The sequence below is a fragment of the Callospermophilus lateralis genome, chromosome 2, assembly GCF_048772815.1.
Source record: "Callospermophilus lateralis isolate mCalLat2 chromosome 2, mCalLat2.hap1, whole genome shotgun sequence".
Lineage (NCBI taxonomy): Eukaryota > Metazoa > Chordata > Mammalia > Rodentia > Sciuridae > Callospermophilus > Callospermophilus lateralis.
Genome location: NC_135306.1, coordinates 115904842 through 115928098, shown reverse-complemented (window position 1 = coordinate 115928098; position 23257 = coordinate 115904842). Strand labels below are relative to the sequence as shown.

The following is a 23257-nucleotide window of genomic DNA, read 5'->3' as shown; positions in this document are numbered from 1 at the left end:
TCCCTGGTACCAAAAAAAAAAAAAAAAATTAAAAATAAAAATAAAATATTATGATATAAATTCTACAATTGCTGCTTGGTCAACACCGAAAGTTTAAATTTTACTCTTATTTTTTTTTAATAGTCTTTAGGCAACATAGACAAGTTCTAAATCTTTTTTTTTTTTTTTTGGTAGTTGTAGATGGACAGAATGCCTTTTATTTTTATGCAGTGCTAAGGACCGAACCCAGAGCCTCACAAGTGCTAGACAAGTGCTGTGCCACTGAACTTCAGCCCAGCCCAAATTCTAAATCCTACACTTTCCTTACTATCTACACTAACCATCCTTTCTCCATTTTTTTGATGCAAAATATGATCAGAAAATTTTACTTGTGAATTTTCTATAAAAAGAAGCCACAGGTAATGCATAAATATATAAATCAAAAAACAGCATTATTCAATGGATCTATGGACAAAGAAAATGTGGTAGCTATAAAAATGGATTTTTATGCAGCCAGAAAAAAATAAAATTCAATCATTTGCAGGAAAATGAATGGAACTGGAGAGCATCGTGTTAGGCAAAATAAGTCAAATCCATTTTTGTCATGGAAGCTAGAGAGAACAAGGGGATAAAAAGGATCTTGTGAAAATATAAGGGAGACCAACAGAATAGAGGAAGGGGACAGGATGTGAGGAGGGGAGGTAAAGGGGAGGAACTAGGAAGTAAAATTGACCAAATTATGTTAAGTGAAAGTACGGAAATCTCTATTATATATAATTATAATGAACCAATAAAATATTTGTGAAAAAGGGGGAAAAAAGAAACAGCATTGTAAGCATATTATTTAGTAACAGTTTATTTTGGTACATCAGAAGAAATAACTAAAAAGATTGAAAGAAAGTGACTGCCTATAGGAAGTGGAACTTGGACATAAGAAGTAGAATAAGGAGCTGTTTTTCCTCCAAGTTTTGTAGTAATTGTTAACTATAAAAACAATGTCCAAGTATTATTTTAAGAAAACATTTATTATTTTTTTAATATTTATTTTATAGCTGTAGTTGGACACAATACCTTTATTTAACTCATTTATTTTTTATGTGGTGCTGATAATCAAACCCAGAGTCCTGCATGAGACAAGTGCTCTACGGCTGAGTCCCAACCCCAGCCCAAGAAAACATTTAAAAGGTAATTACAAATCACACTTCTGAGTAAAACACTGAAATTTCCTCCATCTTCAACAGTAGATAAGTCAAGTTTTTAGGCTACAAGAGTGAAAAGCTATGTTCCAGTTGTCACACTTGTATCTTGATTGTAATAAGAACCCAGCAGCAAAATCAGGAACAAAACCCAAAAACTAAAGGAATCACCTACTGGTTCCCAGTAGTTGAATGTTTCATCGCAGTCAGAGATGTTGCTCAGGAGAGCAGCACATAACCTTGCTGAGAGCAGACACTTGAAAGCAGTAGATCCTTCAGGTGCCCAGACCTGTCCTGCTTTGTTTCCAGATAACCTGCTCAGAAGCAAAGAACAAAACAAACAATAAAAAGCATATGTCAGGAAGGACCTACTAACCAAAAGGACTAAAATTAGGACAAGAAAGGAAGGGAGATCAAAGCACTTAAGTCATTCACCTAAGAAGGTGAACCGTTTGTTGTTCTGAGTAGAATGTGTAAGGAATTAAGGCTTTAATCACTCCTTCAACTTTGTTTTTAAGGCATAAGTTCATTCATACACTTTATTTTGTTGCAACTTCAACACTTCATCTCAAACCAACTACTCACTCACTTTAAGGCCTCAATGCTGTCATTCTCCTTTTCTTTCTTTCCTTAACAAGGTCATTACTTTCCATGGCTCTATTCATTTTCCCATGTGTTCAAATGAATAGAGGCCTAATATGTGCAAGGTCCATGACCTCTTCGAATTCCACGTGTTGACAGTTCCTAGCCTGCAGTCTCCTGGCTTGGGGAGAGGTGGCTGCGGGTGCTGGAGGCTGGGGGGCCCACGCAGAAGAGTAAAGGGGGCCTTCGGGGAGAATAAGAGAAGCTGTGAGAAACAGCCTTAAAAAGTATACTCTTTGATCCTGCTAACATCTCCCACAGCTCTGCCAACTCAAGACTACGAAGCCTGCCCACTCTGGGCCTGGGCCAGAGCGTCACAGACCCGCATTCTCAAGGTTTCTAAACTAGACAAGGATCCCGAGTTGTAGAGACCTAAGGCATGGCAAAAACCGAACTCGGAAGCCAACCCGCCCGAAAGAGTGGAAGCACCAGGCTGGAGGGGCCGGGGCCTCGCCGAGGGAGGCCGCGCGGGTGAAATCCTCCAGAGTAGCCCGATAGCGCCGGCGGCCGGCCACGCCCCCGCCGCGCCCGCACACGTACTCCGCCCGGTGCTCTGAGCTTCCCGGATCTCGGCTGCCCAGCAGTTCCCGCAACTTGTCCGCGGCTGATGCCGTTTCCCCGCCGCTGCCGCCACCGCCCTTCAGGCGCTGCCGACCCCCTCGGCTAGCCATGGCAAGAGAAGAGGAAAAAAGGTAGAATTCAACACGCTACGAAGTCGGCGAGAGCACACACATAGCTTGGCTGGGAAACGGTGTCCGCCGAGGGACAAAAGACCTTGACATGCGCAGAAAAGACTAAATTATAGTGTTACTGGCCAATTGGGGCAAATTCCTTAGAAAGGAAATAGGATCTTTCCCCATGATGGCTATCCCTTCCTCCTTCCAACCCTGGCAGTCCTCCCCACTTTATCATTCCTCTTCAAATTTCAGCATTCTTTCTACATACAAAAATCTGTCCTTCAGTTACCCTAATTAAATGAAAGCACAAATACAAAGTGATTAAACGACCCTGGAAAGTGAGTTGTGCAGAGAATTCAGTTAAAGATCACAGCACAACTGTCTATCACAGGAAAGGTCCCTAACAGCTCACTTTAACACCTTGTCCTCTCTATATTTTGGTGATAGTAACAGAGTAGTAGCTAATAAATGACTGCTTTTAGAGACACAAAACAGTAATGTCAGAATATGAACTGAGAAGTAAAAGACTTACGAAATTCTGTGGAGCAAATTTAACCAAACACAAGTCATTGTCATTAGGTAAAATGACTACTATGATGCTGTAGTGCTATTTTATCCTTTTTTAATTTCTCACAATCTTGCTTTATTGAGAAGGAAATTATTTCTTCTCAATAAAGAAGGAAACCTTGCTTTATTGAGAAGGAAATTAAATGTTCCACAGCTAGCAAATGGTGGAGTTATATTCCAACTGTTGACTGAACTGACTACAAACCTATGTCCTTTCCACCAGATCAAGGCAAAGTGCTTGACTTAACAGCATTTTTACAAAGGCATATTGCTGATAACATATCTGCAACTCTCAGTGATCATTCATCTAATCCTAACACTGTCCATTCTCCAATCTCAGCATCTCTGTCCTGCCCTGTGGAGGTTTGTAACAGTAAGTTAAATAGTTCACATAGGAAGTGTTGAACTTGATAGGGCCCCAGAAGATCATGATTCATAATGAAACTTCTCAGTATTAAAAAATAGAAATTGATCATATTGTTCAATTCCCACATGCAGTCCTGAGTTAACAAGGTCAAATATCCAACTTGGATATACCTAATACATCTGTTTCCTGTTGAAAGTAGTATCAGAAAATAACAGAAAGAACATGTCATTAGAGTCCAACCCATAAGTTAACCATAATCTGATACTTACTAGCTCCATGACTTTCATAATGGTCAACCACAAAAGAAATACAATAAGAGAAGCTATGAGAAATAGCCTTAAAAAGCATACAATGATACAATGATAATAATGCCAATTACAGGGCTGGGGTTGTGGCTCAGTGGCAGAGTACTTCCCTCTCATGTGTGAGGCACTGGGTTTGATCCTCAGTACCACATAAAAATGAATAAACAAAATAAAGATATTGCCCATGTATAACTAAAAGAATATGTTTTAAAAAATATATTATTTAAAAAATAAGTTACAACTTACCAACCTAAGAGATGTTGATCTAACTCCCAAAAACACTCTCATAAATTGATTTAGTGAGATGATAAATCGAGTTAAGGGAAGAAAGCTGACAATGTGGAAAATATATTTAATAAGACATCCAAATTCTACTGCCTCTTCAGCAATAGAGCATCTGAAATACAAAATACTGTTTTATTTGTTGTCTTATTCATTACTCCAGACAAAAATAACACACAATTCCAAGGGTCACTGATCATATTACAGTGTAAAAATTTAAATGATGAGTCACAGATTATCTTTAAGGTCAACCAACAATGATAGAGTCACAAAGAACATGATATTACAGTATAAAACACAGTCCAGAAAAGACAACTAGTTATAAGTTGTTCTTTTTCTTTTCTTTTTTTCCCCCCTTACAGTATTGGGGAATAAACCCAATGCCTTGGGCATGCCAAGAAAACACTCTACCTCTGAGCTACATCCCTTGTCCAAGTTGTTGTTTTTTAACCACACCAACAAAGGATCATACTATAAAAATGAATTTACTAAACTATCGAGGTATAACATGTAGCTGTTGTTGAATCTCCTTCCTAAATTGGGACTGCATTGATGCTACCTGCTGCTGGGTGAGGGCTTTATCACAGGTCTGGTAGGTCAATCTATAGCAGAGACTGACCTGCTCAGTCTTTGGATGATGAAAACGACCAAGGAATTGTATGGATATAATAGTGTCCTGGGACACTGCTCGAGCCATAGTGTGAAACTCTAGTTCATCAAATCCTTTCTCCTCTTTTAACCAAAAACTAATATCATGTACATAACATGGAGGATACAGGGAATAACTCTTAAAGGGTTCTATTTCTCCAGGAACAAACTTTTTCATGAAACGGTTATCAAAGGTCCACAACATTCTCCAATCAGTGATACCCCAAGTAAGCATGGCTAATAAGTCCAAGTTTATAGACATAAACACAAAATACTGGTCTTTATGTGTTAGGTTTGCAGCAGATGAGGTGACAGACCCAATTATCAGATCCTTGGCACAATCTGGACCAAAATTATGAGACTTCACGTGAATCACATAATTGTTTGCATTCAGTTGAGGGACAAATTCCACTGAACTGCTCAGCATTGATCCCTCTGGCAATGTCTGGGTCAGGAGGCTATCTAGAATTCCTGTCAGGTGATTCAGCAGTGACAGAAGACAGCCATCCTTCAGACTTTGATTAAACCCAAGGATTAATAAAGTCTCATGAAACGCCGGCATCGTGAAAGGCAAAATGTGACACTTCCGAAAAACAGGTCCACTGAGGATATACAAAGAACCTGGGAGGAAGTCTGGTGCTTGGATAATGGCCTGAACATGAACTAGAAGAGAAGATCTAAGCCAGACTTTGGCCTGTCCAGAGATTCCTTCATGAACTTCTTTGCCATCTCTTCTAGGACTCTTGTAAATGCTAAGTTGTGAAAATGACATAAGAAAGTCCTCCATTTCTTTTGTTATTTCACCATGCAGGAACTCAGAATCTGAGTTATATTCATGGAGATTGATCCAAAAGGAAGACAGACTGTCACAGTTCCAGGAAGGGAGAACACTGGTACCTTCCAGTGGCAGCAAAGGGAAGGAACACTTCAGCCTTTTAAGAGGGAAAATTTTGCCCAATTCAACAATGAGTTTCTCATTTATGATTTTGATAGGATGACAAGAAGATGCTTCCAGGAAATCCCTATTTAAAGACACACACAAAAAATAACTTTTCTCACTTAAAATAATAATTATAATATAGCTAGAATTGAAAGCACAAATGGTTATGCAGAAAAGAATTATCTTTGACGGGCACAGTGATGCACACCTGTAATCCCAACGATTTGGGAGGCTGAGGCAAGAGGATCACAAGTTCAAAGTCAGCCTCAGCAACTTAGCAAGGCCCTAAGCAATTCAGTGAAAACTTGTCTCTAAATAAAATATAAAAAAGGGGGACTGGGGTTATGGCACAGCGGTAGAGCACTTGCCTAGCACATGTGAGGCCCTGGGTTCAATCCTCAGCACTACATATAAATAAATAAATAAATAATAAAGGTAATATGTCAAACTACAATTAAAAAAAAAATACTAAAAAAAAAAAAAAGGCTGGGGATGCTGGGGATGTGGCTCAGTAGTTAAGTGCCCCAGAAAAAAGAAAAGAATTATTCTTAAGTTTACCCTGAAAGGAAACAAAGAAATGGTCTACCATAAAGAGAACTATCACAGAGGATTTTGGGGTTTTTTTGTTTGTTTGTTTCCAGTTCTGGATATCAAACCCAGAGTCTCACAAATGATAGGTAAGAGCTTTGACCACTGAACTACACTGCTAGCACAGGAGAGATAACATGTATTCTAGAATTCTGGCAGTCACCACCCCTACAATATGCCCTAGTGACAAGCATTCACAGCACAACCTCATTAACAGTTTATATACCATCTATTCAAAATATGATTGCCACCAAGATAATTAGGATATAATTAGAAATGGAAGTGATTTCCAGCAAAATAATAAGTTACCTGTTCAACTTTCCTGCAAGTGCTTTTGGTTCTGAAAAGGAAAACCACTGGTCTCCCAGTTTTATACTGAAGACTCTGGGCTGAGAACCTTCAAAAGGTAGGCTCCGGGTAAAGATATGATTCAAAGCACCTTCTATGTGAAAGGACTTATCTTGACTCCTGGCAGAAAAGACATTAATATGAAATCTATCATTATTAAAGAAAGCAAGTATTTCTAATATTTCTAGAGACTGGATTGGGAAATTGGCAGGGGAAAATCTCTATAGTATTTCTTGTCATTAGTGAGAGAGATGAACAAGGAAAAGGCCTAGGCTTACATTATTACTTACCTATATCCAGTGCATTTGTATCCTGGCACAGCCTCACACCTGAAGGGAAGCACATCACTTAAAATGAGGCCCCCAAGAGCAGCCATGGCAACCACTTGCCAACTGTTGTGCCATTCTCTCTGGGGCTTATCAGCAGAAGTTCCACCTTGTCCTCTACACAATGCCACATGCACTTCTCCTTCCTCTGCAAGAACATCTACACAGCTTGTATAGGGGGGAAAAAAAACAGAAATTTATCAGAAACAAGTAGAAATTACCATAAGGGCAGTAATATACACACAGCTTAGCCTTGAAATAATTAAAACCCAATCATACTTGCAAGGTCTGCTAAACCTCAAACATACAAGAACAATATAGTCAAATGCCCTTTAACAACATTCATCATCTGCTATGCATTTGTGTTGTTCATTAATATGTCACAGAAAGTTCAATATTTGCAAAGTTCCTATACATGATTCACTGCTTGGGCTGTTTCTTCCCATTTATAAATTTTTTTCACTGCCTTCTGCCTATCAAAATTCTATAATACTTTGCTGGGCACAGGGACACAACCTGTGATCCCAGTAATTTAGGCGGCTGAGGCAGGAGGATTCCAAGTTCAAGGCCAGCCTCAGCAACTTAGGAGGCCCTAAGCAATTTGGCAAGACCCTGACTCAAAATTTAAAATAAAAAGTACTGAGCATGTAGCTCAATAGTAAAGTGTCCCTGGGTTCAATCGCCAATACCCAAAGGGGAAAAAAAAAACAAACTATAGATTCTAGTATGATTTTAAACTCAATAATTTTATGAGGCAGTTACCATTAGTATCCTCAGTTTATAGAAGAGAAAATATCTAATGGAATAAGTATTTGCCTATAATCGTCAACTGTTAAGTGGTGGGCCAGATTTGAATCCAGGCAGTTCAGCTCCTAAACCCACGCTCAGCATCCAACTAGACTGGCTGTCAATATTTTGCATTAAAAATAATCCCTTGGGCTGAAATTGTAGGTCAGTGGTAGAGCACAAGCCTCACAAGCGTGAGGCACTGAGTTCGATCCTCAGCACCACATAAAAATAAATAAAGATATTGTGTCCATCTACAACTAAAAAAAATATTTAAAAAATAAATATAAGGAGCCGGGGCTGTAGCTCAGTGGTAGAGTGCTTGCCTTGCTTTGTATGAGGCACTGGGTTCGATCCTCAGCACCACATATAAATACATAAATAAATAAATATTTTTTAAAAAAATAAATATAAAATAATAATATCCCCTTTATTACCAAAAGCATGCTATTTCTACTTTTATTTAGCATTCAGGGTTGTATGTATGCCTTTCCAAGTAAGCTTTGGAGTCCTTCGGAGCTTTATATTCTAAACTTATAGTATTTGAGTGCACTATGTTATGTACATTGTAAACATTTTACTTGTGATGGCTCTCCTCACCTCTGGAAAAACTTGGCAAGTAGCTTCCTGTTCTTAGCTACTCCAGCTTTGCGTCCACAGTGCGGAAAGTTAAAATAAATTCGATCAAACTCTCTATCCTGTGGTTCAAAAGCATTTGCCAATTGGGTGCAGTCTACACTGAAACGTATCTCGGTACCTGGCAAAGGAAGTTTAGAGGGGCAGAATACCGATAGGAAAATGTCTTAAGATCAGGCAACAGGGGAAAAAAAGAAAAAGAAAACAACTCCCAAACCCTCCAGGCTGCCATGCAAACCAGTGTTGGCCTAGCAACACACAAGGATTCCTGCGAAATGGTTAGGAAGCTCCACAGCAATCCCCACATCCCCACCCCTTCCACTAAGAGGCGCAGGCGGATGGGCAGGGCTTCGCGGGGGCGGGGCTTCGCGGGAGGGCAGGTTTCGCTACCTCGCTCGCGCAAGCGCTGTAGATTCTCCTGGGCCACCGGATCCCGTGCCAACTCCGCCGGGTGCTGAAGGCAGGTGGCAGTGAGACAAACGCTAGAATCCAGGGTCTCGCTTAGAGCGGCGGCGAAGGAGAAATTCCCCTCCCCAACCAACAGGAGGCGCCGAGGGCCCATGGCCTTCACTGCTTCACCTCACGCATTCTCTGTGGCGCTCGTTTGACGTCACTTCCTTCACAGATTTCTGTCCGCTCCTTCCCCACCCGTCACTGTTTGATGACGCAGCCACAGCGCCTGGTTGTCTTTGACAAACTGGTGCAGCGTCTCCCTAGGAGGACTATGAGCATGAATGCAAAAGCGAGATATCCATCCATCTGTTCTCTCACCTCACCTCTCGGGAACATCAAAATGCCTTTTAGTCCTTCGATTGCCTTGAGCGACTTCGTCACACCTGCATGAGGTCACAAGCGCAGAGGGTTGAGTAATGAGTGCAAAAAGCGGGGTGGGGCTGAAGCCAAGAAGAGGTTGGGCTGTGTCCTGCAGGTTCCTGACTCAGATATTGTAACTGCCTTCATCTTGTCCAAATGGCTGCCTCCCGTTTTCTCTGCTGCTCAGAATTTGACCAGGTGCTTCTATCTCCTACCTTCTATTCATTTAAGAAATATTGAGTGTCTATTATATGCCAGGCTACTGTGAGGTCGGTTCTATATGTGAGTGGACAAAATGTGGCCTAGTGGAGAATACACACAGCAAAAGAGGCAGCTCAGATCGCGGGGTATGTGCTTTGAGTGTAGTAATTTAGGGTTCCATGGAAGCACAAAAGAGAACCTTACTAAGTTTGGAGGCAATTTTCCTGAAGTGAATCTGAGTTAAAAGCTAATAGGAGGCTTCGGGGGAGACTTGCCTGCATCCAAAGCAGTGATGAGGCAGAAGCAACAATGCATGCAAAAGCAAAATGATTGAGTTTGTCTGAAACAGTTGAGGTGAGTGGGTAACATGAGACTGAAGAATTAAGCAGGAGCTAGGTCATTTAATAGCCTGAATCTTATTCTGAAAACAGAAAGCCACTGAAAGTTTTTAAATAGGAAGATAGACACAATAAGACTTTTGTTTTCAAAAATTTTGCTTTCTAGGGGCTGTGGCTGTGGCTCAGTGGTAGAGCGCTCGCCTAGCAAGTACAAAGCCTTGGGTTCGATCCTCAGCACCACATAAGAATAAATAAAATAAAAGTATTGTGTCAAATAAACTAAAAAAATAAAAAATAAAAATTCTGCTTTCTAGACTGGAGTTGTGGCTCAGTGGTAGAGCACTTGCCTAGCATGTGTGAGGGCACTGGGTTCCATCCTCAGCACCACATAAAAATCAATAAATAAATATGAAGGTATTCCCATCTACAACTAAAAATATTTTTTAAAAAAAATCTGCTTTCCTGTGGAGAAAGGATTGGAGAGAAACAAAGTTGATAGCAAGGAAATCAAATAAAAGGCTACCACAGCAATGAAAACAAAGACTGACAGTGACCTGAGTTGAAACTTGGCAGTGAAAATAGAAAGTAGTGGACTGGCTCAAAAATCAGCAAGACTTAAGTGATTTGATGAATTCTGAAAGAGAAATCTCAGTCAAAGATAAGCCTCAGGCTTCTGACTTGGACAACAGTGGATGGCAATGTCTCATTCCAGCCCTAGGGACAGCATCACCTAGTTCTCCAATCTAAGCATTAGGCCTATTGAACTATGTGGGACCTGCTGCTCTAGTCATCATACTGTTTGGTGACATCATTGTATGCATCTGTCTTCACAAAGGCACTTGGTGTGAAGGCAGTTATCTGAGATGCCACCCTTTAATGCTGCCATACTTGCTTTTTCTCTGCCTGCCAAAAGGCAGCTGGGTCGTGGCTCCCAATCATGACCATGTGGTCATACTGATCTATATTCTTTTTTTTCCTTGGAAAATTGGGAATACCAGGTTTGCTGACATATTCCCAACAGATATGGAACAACCACATAAGGATTACTGTAACTCTTTTAAATTTTTAAAGAAGTTAGTCTCTTCAAGCTCTTCTTCAGAGAAGGTATTGCATTGTTCCTAAGCCAGGGGACTAATTATTTGGCAAGAAAAAAAAGTTGCACTTCTCCTTCCTTACCAAAAAAAAATGAAATTCAGATATTGATCTTCTAGTATATGCTAAGTGCTATTGATTGGGAGGGCAGGCAGAGGAACAGGGTACAATAATGAATAAAACAGACCCTATGCTCAAGGACCATATAGTTCAGTAGGGGAGATAACACATATACTTGAAGAACTATAATGTGATAGGAAGACATAATACAGTGAAAGAGGCAAAGATAAAGTTGTATATGAGATAAAAGGAAAGAGAAGTTAACTTCAGGGAAAGCATTCTTTGAGTGAGCCTAGAAGGAAGGAATTTATCATCACCTGATAATTGTGTTATCTGGTTATTCAATTCTTATTTCTTCTCATTCTCTGTCTGTAGCAATACCCTCAGTCTCTCAACTTCTTTTTTTTTAAATTTCTTTAAGTTGTTGATGGAATTTTATTTTTTTAAATTTATTTTTATGTGATGCTGAGTGTCGAACCCAGTGCCTTACTCATGCTAGGCAAGCGCTCTACCACTGAACCACAACCCCAACCCCAGTCCCTCAACTTCTACATCTCAAAATTACCAAGATATTCAGTGAATTCTCCATATAGTATTGGGAATACTGAAGGTTTTCCTGTCTTTTCAAGGTGAGGGTGGCATTTATATAGTCATCCATTGCTGATTTGAGAGGATAGGTTCAGGGATTGATGGACCTGGAGAGGAAGAAACATCAATTTAATTTGAAGGAAAACCTCGAGTATTAGAAAGGTGGACTTATGTTATATCCTGCTATATAAAACAGAGGATAGGAAGGGATGACTTTTCTGTTCTCTGGTTTATGCAATAAGCTTTTCTATACTTGTTTTTTCTAGGGAAAGAACCTTGTCTGTGTCCTCATCAACCAACACTGTGGCAGCCTCATTAATGCAGATGGCCATGGCGAAGTGTGGACAGATTGGAATGATATATCAAAATTTTTCCAATATGGATGGAGATGTTCCACTAATGAAAATTCCTACTCAAACCGTACCCTGGTAGGCAACTGGAACCAAGAAAGATATGACATAAGAAATATTGTACAGCCCAAACCTTTGCCTTCCCAGGTAATCTTTCTCTCTTATTTCCTTCTGTTTGCAGAAGAAAATGCCAATGGCCATTCGAGAGGCAGGAAGCTGATAACTTCTCAGGTTTCCATTCAGTAAAATGATTGGGGGGCGGGAGCAGTCTTAAGCTGGACCATCTATTCAACTTTACTATCAAGAGGAATATTATGTGTAAGGTATCAACCAGATGGGTAGTACACTTTTTCTGTTGTTTCTGTTTGGAATTCATCTGTTAATCCATCTGAACTTGACTTTTATTTGAATCTTGCCCTTAAATATCTCCTAAACATACAAAGGATATGAAAGCTAGTAGGATGGGGATAACAACATGTAGGCCTCTAGGCTATCTCAAATATGACAGAGCCCATTAGAATTCATATTATATTATCCTTTATTTTCCAATATTAGCTATAGACTCCTAGATTCTTAATCTATGAATTTTTCTTTTCCAGTTTGGACACTACTTTGAAACAACATATGATACAAGCTACAACAGGAAAATACCACTTTCAACCCATAGTAGGTGGACTAGTTTTTTAATTCTTACATTCTCAGAACTGTACTGTGTCTGGCACATAGAAGGAACTGAAATAAACAGTAAACTAAATGGGTGAATAATTGAACACTTTCTCTCTTTTCTCAACTTTTGACAGGTCTTGATGTCTATGCACTCAAATAAGAGTGAAAAATCGGTTAAAACTCCTTGTTGACTGTTTCCATTTGTCTTTCCTTCCCTCAGGATTTAAGCGAGAGCCTCATTGGTTCCCAGGACATCAACCTGAACTGAATCCTTCTCAATACAAATGCACAGAGAAGTCAATTTACATGACTGACTATTCAAAACCTCAAATCAAGCATCACTATCCGTGTGTATGGAATCCTAATATTGACCAATTTCAGGGTCCAAAATGCTAAGAAAGAATAAGAACTTTCATTTTTCTAGAATAAAATGTAAGAGGGAGCACATTCTAAAACTCAGCTAACCCTAACACAGTTTTACTCTTTGATTAAATAAAGCACAAGACACAGAAAATATCCTCTTTTTTCCTTTTAATCACTTAAATGTCATTTAAGTTAATTTTATCTATTTTTTGTTCTGTATCAGAAGTGTTGTGGAAGGCATTAAAAATAGCTATTTTCTTGGGCTAGGGCTGGGGCTGAGCAGTAGTGTACTTTCCTGGTGTGAGTGAGGCACTGAATTCGATTCTCAATATTGCATGTAAATAAATAAAGGTTTATCAACAACTAAAAAAAATTTTTTTTAAATAGATATGTCTCTGAAATCTTTACCACTTTGCATTTGATCATTTGAACTGCAAAATCTAGTAAAACAGGTTTTTGCTGGATATTTTCTCAATATAAGTCCGGTAGTAATAGTCATGGAGCATAATTGTCTTGTGACCTTAATGAACAGGCCCTGTTGAGGACTGTGAAAAGAAAAATAACTTTTTAAAATTATTACAAAGAATTTAAAACATAAACAAAAGTAGACAGAATAGCCTAATGACCTCCCATGTAACGTTATGCAGTATCAACAATTTAATGAGTAATCTCTCTACCTACTTTCTTTTTCATTGAATTTATTTTGGAGCACATCTGAGAAATATACTTTCATCTATAATGATTTCAGTATATATCTCAAAAAACCCTATAAATTGTCAATTGATCAAATAAAGCTGAGCTTATTAAACCTACTGGAGCAAGGAAGAACATCAACTTGATGCAGAGTCTTGATAACAGTTAAAAAGGGAGGTGTTTGAGTAGGACACTGGTTTAAGATGCATCTTTCAAATCAGAAAACTGATAGAGGGACTAAGAAAAGGTTGTAAATGGTTTAGAGTTGGTAAACTTAGGGAGTCAACAATCTTTAATATGGTTAAACTTATCATTATTTCCTCTTCACCTTCTGGTTAAGAAGATAATATACTGGGGCTGAGATTGTGGCTCAGCGGTAGAGCGCTCACCTAGCATGTGCGAGACCCTGGGTTCGATCTTCAGCACTACATAAAAATAAAATAAAGATATTGTGTCCAATTACAACTAAAATATTTTTTTTTAAAAATTTTAAAAGATAATATACTGGGGGCTGGGGCTGTAGTTCAGTGGAAGAGCACTTGCCTAGCATGTGTGAGGCACTGGGTTCAATCCCCAGCAGCACCATATACAAATAAATAAAAAGTATTTTTTAAAAAAGAAGATGATAATATACTGTTCATGGGATCCCATATGCTGTATTATCTTCTTAAATAGAAAATAGGAAATCTCTCTCATATTATCTCCCAAACCTTCATTGTTTATGTTATATGTAATATATATATGGAATTTATGTTGCTTATGATGTTAGGTAGTGACTAAGTTTTTTTTTCCCCATATGGCTATCCAGTTGTCCCACCATTAGTTATTGAAAAGACCATAATTTCACGGCTGCTCTTCAAAACTATCAACAGTCTGTGTATATGTAGATTTGTTTCTATTAGGCTGTTGTTTCTTTGTATTAGGCTAATTGTTATTCCTTGTGTTATCTTTAGTACATTGCCTTACTTATTCCACTATCTTAATTATAATAATTATATAAGTCTTAAGCCTTGTAGATCAAATACTTCTTAAATTTTTAAAAATTATTTTTAGTTGTACATGATAGTATAATGCATTTTGACATATCATACATACATTGGGTATAATTACCATTCTTGTGGTTGTACATGATATGGAGTTACACTGGTCATGTATTCATGTATTAACATAGGAGAGGTATGTCCAATTCATTCTACTGTCTTTCCTATTCCCATCTCCCCTCCCTCCTCTTTATTTTCCTTTGTATAATCCCTTGAACTTCTATTTTTTCCTCCTCCTCCTCTTACTGTGTGTCAGCATCCACATCTCAGAGAGAACATTCAGCCTTTGGTTTTGGGGGATTGGCTTATTTCACTTAGAATGATACTCTCCATTTCCATCCATTCACTGCCATAATTTTATTCTTTTTTATGGGCTGAATAATATATATATATATTATATGTATATCTCACTTTTTTATCTAGTCATCTATTTTTTTTTTTTTTTGGTGGTGCTGTGGATGGACTCAATAACTTTATTTTATTTATGTGGTGCTGAGGACCAAACCCAGTACCTCACATGTATCAGGCAAGTGCTCTATCACTGAAGCCCAATCTCAGCCCTTTTGCCCTTTATTTTTTTAAATATTTTTATTAGTTATTGATGGATTTTATTAATTTATTTGTTTTATATGTGGTGCTGAGAATCGAACCCAGTGTCTCACACATGCTAGGCAAGTGCTTTACCACTGATCTACAACTCCAGCCCCCCTTTTGACCTTTCTTCAGAGAATCTCTTAGCTATTTTTGACCCTTGGCATTTTCATATAAAATTCAGGATAAAAAAAATTCAGGATCATTTTATTCTACAAAAAATTTACTATTAGTATATTGATTAAAAGTACGTTGCAGGGGCTAGGGCTGTAGCTCAGTGGCAGAGCGCTTGCCTAGCATATATGAGGCACTCGGTTCAATTCTCAGCACTACATAAAATAAATGAATAAAATAGAGGTCCATCAACATTTAAAAAAAAAAAAAAGTACATTGCTGGGGCTGTAGCTCAGTGGCAGAGCGCTTGCCTAAAGTGTGTGAGACCCTGGGTTCAATCCTTAGCACCACACAAAAATAAGCAAATAAAAGCATTCTGTCCATCTACAACTACAAAAATAATTTTTAAAAAATGTACATTGCATTGTTAGGTCAATATTATAGTTTGAGTTCTTGTCTCACTAGTGTTAATAAGTCATGTGTGTGTTCTTGCAACATGAATATTGTTTTACAGGCACATTTTGTCATATAAAATTATGTTTATGTTATATATCTTATTCTATTCTCTATGAATCCAGAACATTTTTAATTGAGATAAAATATAACATAAAATTTACCATTTTAACTATTTTATAAATAATTAAGTGGCTTATAGTCACAATATCAAGAAACCATCACCAATTCATTTTCAAAATTTATTCATTTGCCCATACTGAAACTCTGTATTTATTAAACGATAATTTTTCATCTCTCTTCCCCCACACTTCAAGCCCTTTATAACCTCTATTCTACTTTCTATGAATTTAGCTATTCTGAGTACCTCATTTGATGGAATCACGTAATATTTGCCCTTTAGTGTCTGGCTTATTTAGCATAACATTTTCAAGTTTTACCTATGTTATCTAAAAATCTTAAGACTTAAAAATATTCCATTGCATGTATATACTTATAGTTTGCTGTTCCATTTCCTGTTGATGAACACTTTGGTTTTTAGATTTGGATTCGTGAATAGTGCCATTGTGAACAAGTATCTGAGTCCATTTTTTTTCATTCTTTTTGGGCCTATACTAAGAAGTAGAATTGCTGGATCATGATCATGTGATAATCCTATGTGTAATAATTTGGAAATGCCAAAGTTTCCCATAGCTTCTCTACTATTTTACTTTCCCATCAGCAATGCACAAGGGTTCTAGGTTCTCCACATCATGACCAACACTTCTTACTATTTTTTGTTTTTGTTTTTGTCTTATAATAGTTATTTTAGTGAGTATAAAGTTGTGTCCAGTTTAATTTGCATTTCCCTAATCAGCATCTTTTCATGTGCTTATTGACACTTATATATCTTATTTAGAGAAATGTTTATTCAAGTCTTTTGCCCATTTGTAAATCAGATTGTTTATTTGTTGTTGCATTGTGGGAGTTATATATGTGTGCACTGTGTATATATTCTAGATATTAATCTCCAATCAGATATATGATTTACAAATATTTTCTCCCATACTGTGGATTGTCATTTTACTTTCTAGATAGTGTCCTTTGATGCACAGTAGTTTTAAATTTTTATGAAGTTCAGTTACCTATATTTTTCTTTTGTTGTCTATGCTTTCAATAATTTTATCCAAGAAATCATTGCCAAATCTAGTGTCATGAAGCTTTCCCCCTGTGTTTTTTTCTTAGCTTTTATGACAAGATTTTTGGTCTTTTTGGTGTTAATTTTTATATATGGTAAAAGGGAAGGATTCAGTTTCATTATTTTGCATGTTGATATCCAGTTTCCTCAACACCATTTGCTGAAAAGACTGTGCTTTTCCTATTGAATTTTTTTGGCACTCTTGTTGAAAATCATTTGACCGTATATGCTAAGGTTTGTTTTGGACTCCCTGTTGTATTTCATTGGCCTATAGATCTGTCTTTATGCTAATACCACACCATTTTCATTACTATAGTTTTGTAATAAGTCTCGAAATAAGGAAGTCTTAGTCTTTCTTAAAACGTTCTTTTTCAAGATTGTTTCAGCTCTTCAGGGACCCTTGAGATAGCATTTTTCTATTCTCAAAAAAAATCATTGGAATTTTCATAATTCTGCATTGAACCTCTAAGTCACCATGGCAAGTACTGATACCTTAACAGAAGTAAGTCTTACAATTCATCAATTCATAACAGATGTGTTTCCATTTACTTATGTCTTTTGTATTTCTTCCAGCAATGTTTTATAGTTTTCAGTGTTCAAGTATTTTGTATTATGTGTTAAGTTTACTTAGGGTATTTAGTTGATTCTTTATGGTGGTATTATTAATTCTCTCTCCCCTTCCTTTTTTTTTTTTTTTTTTTTTTTTTTTTTGTTGTTGTTGTTGTTGTTATACTGGAGATCGAACCCAGGGCTCATACATGCTGGGCAAGTGCTCTGCCACTGAGCTACATCCCTAGCCTCCGATATTACTGTCTTAATAAGGGATATTGGTCTGTAGTTTTCTTCTAACATCTTTGGCTTTAGTATCAGGGTAATTCTGTCTTCATAGTATGAGTTAGGAAGTGTTCTCTGCAGTTTGGAAAAGTTTGATAAAAATTGATGTTAGTAAATGTTTGGTAGAATTCATATGTAAAGCCATCTGTCCAGGGCTTTTCTTTGTTGCGCTATTTTGATTACTGGTTCAATCTTTTTACTCTAGTTATAGATCTATTCAGATGTTCTATGTATGATTCAGTTTTAGGAAATTACGTGTTCTCAGAAATCTATTTATTTCATCTATATTTGCAATTTACTGGCATACATCCCTGCCAAGGCATCAGGAACAAGGGTAAAACCACCATAAAACCTATAGAGAAGATCGTCTGCTTGTTTAAATACCAACAAGTGACCCCTTTTAATGCCATGGGGTGCTGAAGCCCTGTGCTACCAATTAGGTCTAATATAATTATTATCTTTAAAAACTAAATTTGAAAGTAGTACAATATGTAGTAATATATAACCGGAACAGGATTCTATAAATTAATATTTTATCCTGCAAACTTGTTAAACTCTCTTATTCTTTTCTCCCTTTCATTCTTCTCCTTCTCCTTCTTCCTCTTCTTCTTCCTCCTCCCCCTCTTCTTTCTCTTCTTCATCTTTATCTTCCTTCTCCTCCTCCTCCTTCTCTTCCTCCTCTTCTCATTCTCCTTATTTTTCTTTTGTTGTTGCTGTTGTTTTTTGCAGTGTTGGGGATACACCCCAGGGCCTCACATATGCTAGGCAGGTACTCTAAAACTGAACTACATCTTCAACCCTCTTGCTAGTTCTAATAGTTTGTCTGTTGATTCTTTGGGATTTGTTTGGGCAGATTATTATCATTCACAATAATGATAGTTGCTCATTTATTTATTTATTTATTTATTTTCGTTTTAGGTGGACACAATATCTTCATTTTATTTTTATGTGGTATTGAGGATCAAACCTAGCACCCCATCATGCCAGGCGAGCACATTACCGCTTGAGCCACATCCGCAGCCCAATAGTTGCATTTTTGTCTTTCCAATATTTTCGTATTTTGTTGGTATATTATAATTATACATCATAATGGGATTTGTTGTGACAAATTCATACATGCACACAATATAACAATATATTCTGGTCAGTATCATTCCTCAGTACCCTTTCAATTCTTACATTTCTTCTTTATTTTTCTTCTGTTATGGAAGTGATTAGAACTTTTAGTACCAAGTTAAATATTAAGAGTGATATTTGGCATTTGTTTTTTAAGGATTGGCTAGCTTCACTTAGCATAATCTGCTCTAATGCCATCCATTTCCCTGAAAATTCAATGATTTTGTCATTTTTTAGTGCTGCATAATACTCCATTGTGTATAGATGCCACATTTTTTTTATCCATTCATCTATTGAAGGGCATCTAGGTTGGTTCCACAGTCTGGCTATTGTGAATTGTGCTGCTATGAACATGGATGTGGCAGTATCCCTATAGCATGCTCTTTTAAGGTCCTCAGGGAATAGTCCGAGGAGGGCGATAGCTGGGTCAAATGGTGGTTCCATTCCCAGCTTTCCCAGGAATCTCCATACTGCTTTCCATATTGGCTGCACCATTTTGCAGTCCCACCAGCAATGTACAAGTGTACCCTTTTCCCCACATCCTCGCCAGCACTTATTGTTGTTTGACTTCCTAATGGCTGCCAATCTTACTGGAGTGAGATGGTATCTTAGGGTGGTTTTGATTTGCATTTCTCTGACTGCTAGAGAAGGTGAGCATTTTTTCATGTACTTATTAATTGACTGTATGTCTTCTTCTGAGAAGTGTCTGTTCAGGTCCTTGGCCCATTAACAAATGCCAAATGTCTTCTTTGATTTAAGGAGAGCAACTAAGAACTGAACAGAGGGAAAGAGCATGAGGAAAATATTAACATTAAACTGAGACGAGTGATAGGAGGGAAAGGGAGAGAGAAGGGAAAGTGCATGGAAACGGAAGGACACCCTCATTTTTATACGAAATCACATATACAAGGTTGTGAGGGGAAAGGGGGGGAAGGGAGAGAATGGAACAACAACAGATGAGGTAGAGAGGGAAGATGAGAGGGGAGGGGAGGGGGGATAGTAGGGGATAGGAAAGTCAGCAGAATACAACAGTCACTAATATGGTATTATGTAAACATTGTGAATGTGTAACTGATGTGATTCTGCAATCTGTATTTGGGGTAAAAATGGAAATGCATAACTCATTTGAATCAAATGTATGGAAGATGAAAAAATAAATAAATAAATAAATAAAATAAATAAAAATATATTAAGAGTGATAGAGGGCATCCTTGTCTTGTTCATAATAATAAAAAGAATGTATTTAAATTTTCTTTGATAAGTATAATGTTTGTAATAGGTTTTTGTTATATAATATTTACAGACTTAAGGAAATCCCCCATCCTCCCCCCTTTTAATTTTTTTTAATATCTTTATTTTATTTATTTATTTTATGTAGTACTGAGGATCGAACCCAGGGCTTCCCACACTCTAGGAAAGCGCTCTACCACTGATCCATAACTCCAGCCCTCCTTCCCCTGCTTTTTTAAGAAAAAATCTCATTATGATGCTTAGCCTAGTATTGAACATTTTTTTTTAAAGAGAGAGGGAGAGAGAAAGAGAGAGAGAGAGAATTTTAACATTTTTTATTTTTTAGTTATCGGCGTACACAACATCTTTGTTTGTATGTGGTGCTGAGGATCGAACCTGGGCCACACACATGCCAGGCGAGCGCGCTACCACTTGAGCCACATCCCCAGCCCTATTGAACATTTTTTGCTTGACCTTCTGCCTCAGTCTCCTGAGTAACTGGGACTACAGGTATGCACTACCACACCCAGCTAGGAAATTCCTTTTACTACTAGTTTACTAACAGAGGTTCCCTCTCTATAAATTGGGAGTCTGAACCATGCATCAGTTGATTTATTTAACCATCATTTAACAACACATTGTAAGATTTAATTTATTTTAGTCTATTGATAGAGTAAATTCATTGAGAGATTTTTCCAATATTATACCATCCTTAAAATCCTGGGATATTTTACTTCAAGTGATAATTTAACTAAAACTTTGGCTAACAGCTCTTTCTACCCACCAGTGATTTGAAGCCATTTCTCCATTGTCTTTTGATTTTTATTGATGCTGAGATACCTGCTGTCGATATAATTATAATTATTTGTAATTGATACATGTTTTTGTCTTCCTATCTTATAGTATTTTCTTTTTAAGGCTGGACATGTAGCTTAATAGTAGAGCACTTGCAAGACTCTGGGTTCTATCACTAGAACTGCCAAAAAAAATCCATTCATCCTTATTATTCTGAATTTTTATAGTCATATGTTTAAATGCATACTAAGTCCTATTTATCTTGCCCCATATCTAAGGAATCACATCCTCAATTCTGGAAAATTGATTCAAATAATTCTTTATCATTGCTTCCATTCATTCTTCCAAACACCTATTTGGATATATATCAGTCTTTCATTCTTTCATATATCTTAATCATTTTTATTTTTTAAGGTCTTTTTCCCCTATGTGTAGTATTCTTAGTGAATTCCTCAGCTTTTTAAATTTTTTTTTAATATTTATTTTTTAGTTTTCGGCAGACACAACATCTTTGTTTGTATGTGGTGCTGAGGATCGAACCCGGGCCGCACGCATGCCAGGCGAGCACGCTACCGCTTGAGCCACATCCCCAGCCCAGCTTTTTAAATTTATAAATCCATAGTTTTATCCCTTACAGAATTTATAACATTCATTCATTCCTTTCTTTCTATTTTTTTTCCAGTATTGAAGATTGAACTCAAAAGTACTTTACCACTAGATTATATCCCCAGCCCTTTTTATTTTTCATTTTGAGATAGAGTCTTGCTCAGTTTCCTAAGCTGGCCTCAAATGTATCCTCCTGCCTCAGCCTTTAGAGTAGCTGGGGTTACAGGCATACACCACCATGCCCAGCTATTTCTAATATATCTGAATGGTTCTTTTTATCTCTGTATGTTTTAAATTTTTACTTGTTTTTATTTAATATTTCTTATTATTTTCAAATCTATTCCTTTATTTTTATTTTTGTTGATTTTATTGTCTTATTTTTCTCAGTATTAGATTTCTTTGTGTATTTTGGAATTTCAATTCACAATGGGAAGTTTTTGGTTTGCTTTTCTTTATTTCTTTCTCTGCCTCTGTGCTCATCATCTCCTATTCCCCAGTAGTTTTATAGTTGCCTTCATTATACACTTTACTTCCCCTCCCCAGTTCTAAAACAGGTTTTATAATGATGAATGGGGCTACTGTCCTGCTCTCACATTCGATATATCACTGAGTTACAGGATAACTTATATAAATTCCCAATCATAAAGCTATCTGTTGGTTTCCTGACTCACTAAGCCCAGAGTTTCTATTCAACTTTAGCCTGAGAGGGCAGATAGACAGGATTTTTCTGGCTTTCTTTCACAAGTGGGAAAATTCCACCACAGCCACGTGTGGTTTAAAGAATGAGCCAAGTTTTTTCTTCCGTTTTGGGTTGAGCACTTTGTTTCTTAACCCAATAGGAGTCAAACTCATAAGCTGCCACTGCCTACTGCTAGAGTTCCATTATGCCCATTCTCCTGAATTTTATTTATTTAAATACTTTATAGTTTTTCCATTTCATCACTTATCTTTATCTTGCTACTTTAAAATTCACCATTGCTTTGCATTTAGAGCAGAGGCCATGCATCAAATATGAGCTTATTATTCTGTCAAATCTTTCCTTCATTTTCTTTTTAATCCAACACTTCCCTGAAACTGTGAATCTATGAAAGTCAAAGTTTTGTCAAATATAATGGACACACCAGCTCATATGTTATTTGGCTTTTATACTCTGCATTTGATAACCCATTGACTATCTAATTCTTTCTTGAACCTCATTCCCTTTGGTTTCTATTACATTGTGTCAAACAGATGTTTTTTCCCCATCTCTCTAATCACTTCTAGGTCTCTTTTATGAGTTCATCTTTCTCTGACAAATCTTTTTTTTTTTTTTTTTTAGATTTCGGCAGATATAACATCTTTGTTTGTATGTGGTGCTGAGGATCGAACCTGGGCCACATGCATGCCAGGCAAGCGCGCTACCACTTGAGCCACATCCCCAGCCCCTCTCTGACAAATCTTTAAATTTGCCTTTCCCATGATTCTGTTTTTGGCCCTTTGTTTTTGGCCAAAGCTTTTGTTAATCCTAATGAACTATCTACTCGAATACTTTCACTCCCACTTTTATGATTACAATTCTTAACCTGAACTTCTATCCCAATATCTCTCTACAACACTGGATTTAAATATCCAACTACTTACTGAAGGTTCTCCATTGGAATTTTTTTTTCTGGTGTTTAAGATTAAACCCAGATCTTTGTGCATGCAAGGCAAGCACTCTACCAACTGAGTTATAACCCCAGCCTTTCCATTTAAAATTTAAAGACCCCACAAAGTCAACACAATATAAATTGTATTCATAATCTTGGGTTTTTTTTTTTTTTTTTTGAATGGGGAATGAACCCAGGGGTACTCAACCACTGAGCCACATA

General features: G+C 37.3%; 3 protein-coding genes across 4 annotated transcripts in view; 1 reads left to right on the top strand and 2 right to left on the bottom strand.

The window, feature by feature from the left end:
* Window positions 1-2540, bottom strand: part of Alg9 (ALG9 alpha-1,2-mannosyltransferase) — an 84781-nt gene extending 82241 nt beyond the window's left edge. Inside the window, exons 1-2 of one of the 2 annotated variants that reach the window (XM_076846421.1) lie at window positions 2358-2540; window positions 1351-1489 (exon numbers count right to left, since the gene is read on the bottom strand). In XM_076846421.1, coding sequence (XP_076702536.1) covers window positions 1351-1489; window positions 2358-2488 — 270 coding nt within the window. In that variant the 5' untranslated portion in view covers window positions 2489-2540. Of the gene's footprint in view, window positions 1-1350; window positions 1490-1764; window positions 2041-2357 lie in introns of those variants that run through there. The other variant, XM_076846422.1, reaches the window with a different exon arrangement.
* A 1591-nt stretch (window positions 2541-4131) lies between these two features.
* Window positions 4132-8876, bottom strand: Fdxacb1 (ferredoxin-fold anticodon binding domain containing 1). Its single transcript, XM_076846423.1, has 5 exons — window positions 8678-8876; window positions 8252-8408; window positions 6830-7033; window positions 6501-6659; window positions 4132-5685 (listed from the first exon to the last, which is right to left on the bottom strand). The coding sequence occupies exons 1-5, from the start codon at window positions 8847-8849 to the stop codon at window positions 4509-4511; spliced, it is 1869 nt and encodes a 622-aa protein (XP_076702538.1). The 5' UTR covers window positions 8850-8876; the 3' UTR covers window positions 4132-4508.
* Window positions 8877-8955: 79 nt separating this feature from the next.
* On the top strand, window positions 8956-13821 carry Cfap68 (cilia and flagella associated protein 68). Its single transcript, XM_076846424.1, has 4 exons — window positions 8956-9298; window positions 11646-11876; window positions 12329-12395; window positions 12616-13821. The coding sequence occupies exons 1-4, from the start codon at window positions 9257-9259 to the stop codon at window positions 12789-12791; spliced, it is 516 nt and encodes a 171-aa protein (XP_076702539.1). The 5' UTR covers window positions 8956-9256; the 3' UTR covers window positions 12792-13821.
* Window positions 13822-23257: the final 9436 nt, after the last annotated feature.